This window comes from Sinocyclocheilus anshuiensis, unplaced genomic scaffold (genome assembly GCF_001515605.1).
Source record: "Sinocyclocheilus anshuiensis isolate Anshui unplaced genomic scaffold, SAMN03320099.WGS_v1.1 scaffold87, whole genome shotgun sequence".
Classification (NCBI taxonomy): Eukaryota; Metazoa; Chordata; class Actinopteri; order Cypriniformes; family Cyprinidae; genus Sinocyclocheilus; species Sinocyclocheilus anshuiensis.
The window spans coordinates 118,479-128,186 of NW_015549609.1; the positions used below are offsets into that span (position 1 = coordinate 118,479).

The window sequence follows — 9,708 nt, forward strand, 5'->3', positions numbered from 1 at the left end:
ATATTATAGTACAGTACCAGTCAAAAGCGTCCAAACTTTTGACTGGTACTATATATAGAATACAGTATATATATATACAGAATATATATATATATATATATATATATATATATAACACATTGGTGTTGACCCAAAGTAATTAAACTCACATGAAGTGTATGGCAGTTGGGGCTGAAACACAACTCTTCAGCAGTTCTCCCCTTTCTCACTTTCTTTCTCTCAACATAAATCATGCAGGTAATTATTTCTGTATCCCCCGTGCAGAGATTAATCATTCCAGGTCAATAAAAACAAAATGGCTGCCCTTTCCCTCTCACAATGTATCTTGGTGAATGGGCCATTTGGTATTCACTTACTACAAGGTAATGGCCCTCAGTATACTGATTTGACCTAGCTCGAGGGTACAATGTATCTCTGTGTTTGGTGTTTTTGCTCAAATGTGGATTATGTCATAGCAGTTTAGTGTAGCTACAGGGTTTGAGGAATTTTATGACTTCTACAAGCTATTCGAGTTCTTGATTCCCTATATTAAAGATTTAGGAGTCATGTGAGGTCACATTTACAGCGTCTTATGCAAGGCTAAAGGGTTCATTTATCTTTGTATTTAATGCATGAGTTTGTGCCTTGTAACCTGAAGCAAAATCCAACACTGTTTAATGCAAAACTCAGGAAAGTTTTTTTTTTAGCCGAGACCCTCTTTTCTGATTTGGGATTCAATGCTGAGGGGAAGTGCTTTGTTGAATCTCTCTGATGAGCATTAGTTTGCATTCTCCTATAATGTGTCTGCTGTCCTACAGGCTACCTTAAACCCTTCATACTCGTATGTCTTTACTGACAATCATACCAGATTAACTGATTACAAGTCACTGTAAAGCCAGATGGGACTCTGAAGTCATAAAATAAATTTCCGTTGGGGTTTGTGCCATTATGACAGCAGTGCGAGAAGCCATTTTTATGGTGCTGTTGAATTAGAAAATGCCCAGGCATTTCACTGCAGAGCAAAACACCTTGACACCTTCGGAATAGCCAGCGCTATGAAAGTGCCAGATTTAATACCGTTCCCTAATCCCCATCTCTCTAATAGATTAACTTGAGCGGGGGTTCCTTTAATTATGGTATCATATGACACCCAGGTCAGTCTGTGTTACGCTCCTTGCATGGCGTTTTAAGATTACCACGGGGATCAGTTCTGTAAGCTTTAAGTAATAATTTGTTCAGAGGTCCCTGTGTAATTCACACCCTGCCAGAAACAGACGAGAGAACCCACCGGTATATGATTAGTGTTTGTATCCGTGTGCATTCATCATGGCTGCGTTTGACTGAACAGAGCATATTTATGTAATGCTATGTAATGTAATTTATGTAATGTAATGTAAAGGCGATAATGGTCCTTGGTTTATGACCCTGCGTGCATTGTATGCCCAGATGGTGTTTTATTGGTGCAGCAGAAGTTCCTTTGGCAGTGCATACTTTCTTTTCATAGCTCATTGCATTGGCATAATGATAAATTTAGTTATGGCCACTGCTGTTTTGTATGCCGAATCAGGCTTGTGCCCGCTGCAGTACTGTATCAATTTAATTTAGTGATTGACGCAGATTAAAAAAGAAAACAGAGTTAACTAACTAAAAATACCGGTTAGTTAACATTCTTTTAACTAACCGATATTTTGTTTGAAATATCAGTTTCAGGATATGGTCGTAAAAGGAAGTGGTCCTGAAAAATATTCCAAAAATGACTAGTTTGAAAAGAAAAATAATTTATCGACAGGTTATGTGTCGTAATATGCGATTGAATCAGGAAAGCAGAAATCCAAGAGATGTCGAAATAGAAAGCGAGAGGAAGAAGTAGAGGAAAATAAAGAGGAACTACCTCCGGTTGTTTGTGCAAGTGCATTAACCATGCCATAAAGCAGCACATCTCAAGACTTCCCATATAAATGCCATCTGTTGGCACATAAATCTGTCAAGATGGCTTGGGGTTCATGAGGAGAAAAGGTGGCAAAGATGAAGAGAATGATAACAGCTCCCGCATCTCTGTGCATTCATCGTAGTCCCAGGAGTATGGCATTGATGCATTTGTCGAAAGCACCAGTGTCATTATAAGATCTGACTGTTTACTTTCTAATGAATTAGGATTGTTCACGGTCTGGAGGAAGTTTAATTGAGTAGCTCTGTCAGTATCACGGTGCAATCTGAGGTCACATTAATCTGTCAGGGTTGCAATAAAATGCGGATAAGGATTAGGTCTAAATGAAAGGGAATATTTTAATCAGGCTCAAGTGCTTGCTTGTTCAATCACTTAGAGACAGACCAAGCACTGTTAAGGAACGAGAAGGATCTCGTTTGGTAAATCTTTTGTCTCTTCTTCCCTCCAGGTCTGACACCACCTACCACGCCTCCTCACAAAGCCAGTCAAGAGAACCCTTTCAAAGTATCACTCAAAAACAAGCTGTCTTCATGCTCTCCCTCGGCCCTGACAAGCAAAAGGCCCAGGCTGAGCAATGGGGGTTCTTGCCCTCAGCCAAACAGTGGCTATATTCGGAAGGGCCCAGAGCAGACTGAGCTCTATGCCCAGTTGAGCAAGGAATCCTCCATAATGCACCTAGGGGGCTTGGAGGAGCGTCGGGGCAAGCGGCCCATGCCCCGCGTCTTTGGTGATCACGACTATTGCCAGTCTACAAGCACAAAACGAGACAGCACCACTACAGCTGCAGCAGTAACTGGGCCAATGGAGGGCCGGCATGTGGAATGTAAATACTCGAACATGCCGGCCTCCTCTACTTCTGCATCATCGTTGTCTTCCAACTCCCCTTCGTCTTCCTTTCTGGCCAGGCAGCTTCAGGGCCTTTCCCCCAAAGCTCAGGAGGCTTGTCCGGACATGGATGCTCACGGACAGGACCACGACTCCACTTCGGGCTCCAGAACGTCAGTGGATGGCAACTCTGCTGGCAGGAAACTACTTAGGGACCAGGAGATTCGGGAAGAGCTCAACAAGCACTTTGGAAAGCCTCAACAAGCCTTCTATAGCAGGATAGTGGGAGAGCAGAGGGGCATCCGGCCTCTAGAGGACAGTGACTCTGGGGTTGGGTACCTCAGTCTTCTCAATGATTACATACACCCGGGTCTGCCTGACTTCGAGGACCTGGAGGTAGGCCGGGAGCGCCTGCTCTACTTGGGGGAAGGTTCTCCACTCGAGCTGCTCCTCGAAGGGTCGCCCTCCAGCTCCCCTTCCAGCAGTTCATTCTCATGGAGCTCTGTCTCGCCTCCTTCCACTCAGCTCTCGCCACAGCACCTCCGCTGGCCACGCTCTATCTCCTGCTCCCGTTCCTCATCTCACCACAGACGCAGATCCCTCTCCAGATCTCCATACTCCTGCTCCGAGTCTCCCGACAGCCATTCTCCCTCTTGGTAAGTTCTGGTGTGAGCATTCTGTCTGTCTCAGAAACATGTTTACCTAGCGATCTTTTTGGACACAAATCCACGTGTCTCAGCAGGAGGGGCTGTAAAGAAGGTAAACATCTTTCTGTGGCAGTCCTTGCGATGAAGCGTGAGTCTGGGTCTCGCAGCATGGCCACTGAAGTCGTTACGGCAGATTTTGCACAACTAGAGAAAAATTACATATAATAGACAGTAAACGCTGGCTTTGAGAGACACAAGATAAAATGAGCTTGGAAGATAAACAGTGTCTTAGGTGGAAAATTGCTTATCTGCACACTTGCTGTTACACCAAATGAACCATTTCAAACCTGAGTTCAGACATTCACTCACCATTATAGCAATACTTTTTATAACTTGCAGAAACACCTTCAGAGGCATTTTGAAGTTTCATTTAGAAGTTTTTCATCTCTCATCATTCGCAAACAGTGCAGATGACAAATAGAGTCCTGCAGAGTCATTTATTGTGCAAATAAGCGTGTCACTTGAGAAACTTGAGAGGCTTATGGAAGTCTCACATTGTTTCCTCAATGGACCTTCATCCCTTTAGCTTGAATTTTAGATTAATTTCTCTCCAGCACTCTTTGATGGGGCTCTGTTGTTTTTAGTAGCAGCTGTTGTTTTGCTCAACAGCGTTGCCCGCTCCATCCCCGCGAGATGAAAGAAACGCCCAGTGAGTGAAGTCCTGGACAATTTAAAACGGGTCATCCAGATAGCATGTCAGAAAGACAATATTTACAGTGCCTCCTTTTGAGATACATAGTGATTGTACTAATAAAGGAGACTCTAAAACTGTACCGAAATTCAGAAGATTTCTCCGGTTTTATACCCCCTTTTAATATCAAGTGACATTGTCATTGTCCATGCTTACAAACATCTAACTATACACCTATACGTCTGAATTTAGTCACATCAGCATTTTATATTTCATGTTTTACCCTCAATTTCACTTTTTTAGCTTATGCCTTTTATTTAAAGTTATACGTACATTTCAGTTCCCTGTGATCCTTTAGAAGTAAAGACAATGTTCAATGTTCTTGGTTTTACATTGTTCTAAGACTTTTGTTGTCTTTCTGCTTCTACCCAGGTCTCCTCACAATATGGACAATAGCACTTTTATTCCCAGGATTTATAGAAGCCCTCAGTACCAGGCTCATTCTATTTTTGGTCGGAGACCCAGGTAAGTACTTGCGCATGGCAAATACTTATCCATTTGTCACTCTTTAATATACTGTGTGTATGTATCATGCGACACTTACACTAGAAAAATTAATATATGCTGATATTATACACCCGTACATGAGACAGACTTAAATAAGTGCTGCAAGATAATGTACTGTGTCTGCAATACTTTCAGAGTCTGTCCTTATGCAAAGGAAGCAAGTCACTTGCTGACTCTGTCTAATTGATATGATGAGTTATGATGATACATCATTTCAAGGCCTTAACTTTTCAAACTTTTACAATAAAGCTTTCGTTGGCAAGAGCAGCTTGCATTAGGGACGCACTACCTCCCAGCTACACCTTTTCCCTGATGGTGCTTTAGTCCGCTCATTTTGTGCTTTTACACCATGTTGCCTCTATTGCAAATGACTGTAGAAAAAAAGTTGCACTTTTTGGACGTAAAGTTCAAACTAAGCAAAAAGTAATGGCATGTGAAGTTGTGCTGACAGACACAGCTGCCAAATTTCTGCCGTATTCCCTTAAGAGTCCCGCCATTGGGAGCTGTAACCTTTTGCGATGTAATGAGACATCTTATTAATGTGTTTGTTTGTCTTCCACTCTTTTGGAGACACTATTACTGGGGACTTTTTCTCAGAAAAGTATTTGAGAAGCAGGAGACTTAAACAAGTATCTTGGATAAACAATTCAGATACTAAAGATAATCTATATTTTATTTCTTAAAGTTCTGTGTTTAGACAGAAGTTGATATGATTTTTATTCTTTTTTTTTTAACTGCAGGTATGACAGCTATGAGGAATACCAGCATGTGCATCTGAAGCGGGAAGAGTACCGACGCGACTATGAGAAACGGGAATGTGAGAGGGCCGAGCAGAGGGAGAAACAATGGCAAAAAGCAATAGTAAGTGCACTCACCTAAGTACTTTATTTAGTTATTGGATGATTCTTCAATTATGGACACATTTATATCCCTGGGGTTGTTTTTTAGTAAAACTTACATTTAAACTACAAATAGAGCCGCTGGTTTGTTATAGAAAGGGCATATACAACTTAATTGGTAACTTTTCCTCTGCTTTCATAATTTACTTTTGATACTTTTCAAATGCCTTTTACGTTTAGATTTTATGACCCAGACTTTCAATCTAAAAAATGTTTGGTAACACTTTAGATTAGGGAACACATATTCAAGATCAGAGTTTTCCCTCGATAAACTCATAATTTGCTGCTTATTGTTAGTAAGTAAGGTAGTTGTTGTAGTAGTTATGTTTAGGTATGGGGCAGAGTTAAGGGATCTATATGGTCTTGCAGAATACTTGTACTTTATAAGTACTAACCAACAGCTAATATGTTATTAATATGCATGCTAATAAGAAACTAATTAATAGTGAATAGTGCCCCCTAGTCTAAAGTGGTACCAAATATTCATTTCAAATCCCAGTATGAGATTAATCAGAAATGGAAATGACACTGGGTTGAAAATGTTTCAGAACAAAATGACAGATTTTTTATTTTTTTTAAATGTCTGTCCACTGTATGGATATTATTAGTAGACAATTAAAGCAAACTAGTGAGAGTGGCATGTGAAGTTGTGCTGACAGACACAGCTGCCAAATTTCTGCCGTATTCCCTTAAGAGTCCCGCCATTGGGAGCTGTAACCTTTTGCGATGTAATGAGACATCTTATTAATGTGTTTGTTTGTCTTCCACTCTTTTGGAGACACTATTACTGGGGACTTTTTCTCAGAAAAGTATTTGAGAAGCAGGAGACTTAAACAAGTATCTTGGATAAACAATTCAGATACTAAAGATAATCTATATTTTATTTCTTAAAGTTCTGTGTTTAGACAGAAGTTGATATGATTTTTATTCTTTTTTTTTTAACTGCAGGTATGACAGCTATGAGGAATACCAGCATGTGCATCTGAAGCGGGAAGAGTACCGACGCGACTATGAGAAACGGGAATGTGAGAGGGCCGAGCAGAGGGAGAAACAATGGCAAAAAGCAATAGTAAGTGCACTCACCTAAGTACTTTATTTAGTTATTGGATGATTCTTCAATTATGGACACATTTATATCCCTGGGGTTGTTTTTTAGTAAAACTTACATTTAAACTACAAATAGAGCCGCTGGTTTGTTATAGAAAGGGCATATACAACTTAATTGGTAACTTTTCCTCTGCTTTCATAATTTACTTTTGATACTTTTCAAATGCCTTTTACGTTTAGATTTTATGACCCAGACTTTCAATCTAAAAAATGTTTGGTAACACTTTAGATTAGGGAACACATATTCAAGATCAGAGTTTTCCCTCGATAAACTCATAATTTGCTGCTTATTGTTAGTAAGTAAGGTAGTTGTTGTAGTAGTTATGTTTAGGTATGGGGCAGAGTTAAGGGATCTATATGGTCTTGCAGAATACTTGTACTTTATAAGTACTAACCAACAGCTAATATGTTATTAATATGCATGCTAATAAGAAACTAATTAATAGTGAATAGTGCCCCCTAGTCTAAAGTGGTACCAAATATTCATTTCAAATCCCAGTATGAGATTAATCAGAAATGGAAATGACACTGGGTTGAAAATGTTTCAGAACAAAATGACAGATTTTTTATTTTTTTTAAATGTCTGTCCACTGTATGGATATTATTAGTAGACAATTAAAGCAAACTAGTGAGAGTGTGTTTTAAAGCTGTTGATTTTCTAATAGTCCACAGGGCCAAACATGCCCATAGTTAAAGAAGACCCATTTATGTTTGGAGGTGTTTTTTAGTCGAGGTCTCTCTCCTGCTGGCAGGAATCGTACATTAGCACAGACGTTATCCTTCTCTCAGGCTTTCTCTGCCTCCATCACTGTGTTTGCCTACAGAAAGCTCGAAGCACACAGCCATCCCAGCACTCTCTCGCTCTTGCTCAGAAAGTGAACTCATGCAAAGACGGTGCTCTGAATCATTCAGGCTAAACGCGTTTCCTCTTTATCTCCCAGTTGTGTATTTTTAACATCTCGGTGGTGTTTCCGAACGGTGCCGGATTCTATTAATCACACCATGGGCTAAATGCTTTCGACCAGACAAGGGGAAAGTTGAAATAAGATCCCCCCTCAAATCAAAGTATGTTAATGCTTGGGCTCAAAATGAGCAGGTTAATTTCGAACACTTACATATTTGAAATGCAGTTCTCTGAGATGAAATATCAGTTTTGTTCTCTTTCGCTGTGCCTGACCAGACTGTGAAATGAGACGGCTTTCCAACTCAGTTCACTGATAAATGCACACGTCCAATAATGCGTACGTTTTTTTCCCCCCTTTTTTTCTCTTTTCTCCACGTTCTGCGGCAGCGAGACAATTACCAGCAGCAGCGGCTGAGCTGTCAGAAGAGGTTTTGGGGGGGGCAAAGGATGTGAGAGCTTCATATGAAGCGCTAGTCTCAGGGTGTCATCTTTAAAACCTCACCGCATTTATCAGCTGTCAGCAACAAAACCACCAATTCAGCAAACACTTTCGTCTCCTATTGTACATGATGGAAGCACAAGGGGAGCTTCAGAGGAAATGCAAAAAAAAAAAAAGAAACAGCCCTCCCAGATGTTCTGGCTAATTTGTAGGTTTTTGTTTTTGTTGTTGCTGTTGTGACACGGTGACATCATGTACACGGATGAATTATGACTCTGTTGAGGGCCAGTAGATTTGTATCATAATTTTATGTATGACTTACAAGAGACCTCTGGTTATTGTTGAGGATCATAAGTATATTTTGTCACACCTAATGGCAGGTACATGAGCATATGAATAAATAATGCCACGTAATAAGGCCTGAGGCTTGTGTTTTGTCTCAAGATTTGCAAACTGAATTAAATACCTCAATTTTTATGTATTCAGCCTGGTGGGGTCTTTACGTTTTCTCAATCTATGTGTTCTCGCTTGTGCTTCATTGAAAAATGGAACAAAGTTATATTAGCCTGTGGCTAAAATTGATGATAAACGCACACCTGAGACTGCACATCAGTTGATTTCTGTTTTAATGCGATGTGTTGCTTGGCATGCCCTACATTTAGGCGTTTGATCTATATTATTTGGAAAAAAAAGAACTAATTATTATTATTATAAATAAATGTTTGTACATAATACTGCTGTAGCTCAGTGACAATTTTAGGATTGTCCTATAATTCATCCATGCTGTCGACGTAAAATAAGCAACATCCTGAAAATCAAAATTATTGTAACACACTTTTTATTTGCTAAATTTCAGTTACATATTATAGTTCTGCCCAACTTTGTCGTGCACTATAACAGATGCATCTGTCTTAAACATAAAAATGTTTAGAAATAAAAATTGAGTTGGTACTCAATTCAGAAATCTGATTCAATGTTTTATCATTGCTCAGAAATGTTGACAGAATTTTTCATAAATTAAAGGGGTCATATGATGCGATTTCACGTTTTCCTTTCTCTTTGGAGTGTTACAAGCTGATTGTGAATAGATAAGATCTCTAAAGTTGCAAAGACTAAAGTCTCAAATTCAAAGAGATATTCTTTATCCAAGTTAAGACTCTGCCACGCCCCCCTAAAACGGCTCGTTCTAACACGCCCCCACATATCTACCTCACTATGTGGGAATATTTGCATAATGCGCCCAAATGTGCACGCAAAGAAAGAAGGCGTGGTTTCAGTAACCGCAGTTAGTGTTGATGCAGCCATGTCAGGGAGACGCTGTGTGTTTCTAGGCGAAAGCAAAAGCACTTTATTTGGCCTTCCAAAAGTAGATGCATTTAGGAATCTTTAAGATTACTTACAATAGAACAGCAATGCATTTTATGGACGACCGTTTCGTGAACCTAGGAGAGGAGGTAATTCTGACTTTGCTATGACAATCTGGCGCTTCTGAATCAGCTACTGTTTTGTTATTAGTTTAAGTATTTGCTATTGACTGTTCAAATGCGGAGTTTTGTGCATCGTGTGTGTGTGTGCGTGCGTGCGTGCGCGCCTGTGAGAGAGAGACAGAGAGAGAGAGAGAGGGTCACTCACAGTGGAGTCAGCTGTCTTAACCGTGGCTTGTGTAATGCAAACACATACCAGCTTCATCACTGTCTGTCAC

The 9,708-nt window shown here is 40.1% G+C and overlaps 1 protein-coding gene across 1 annotated transcript in view; it reads left to right on the top strand.

Annotated features, from left to right (window-relative positions):
* LOC107659121 (peroxisome proliferator-activated receptor gamma coactivator 1-alpha-like) overlaps positions 1–9,708 on the top strand; it is a 52,515-nt gene that overhangs the window by 33,890 nt on the left and 8,917 nt on the right. The window contains exons 7-8 of the mRNA XM_016447950.1: positions 4,523–4,615; positions 5,398–5,518. Of these exons, the coding sequence (XP_016303436.1) occupies positions 4,523–4,615; positions 5,398–5,518 (214 nt within the window). The remainder of the gene's footprint in view (positions 1–4,522; positions 4,616–5,397; positions 5,519–9,708) is intronic.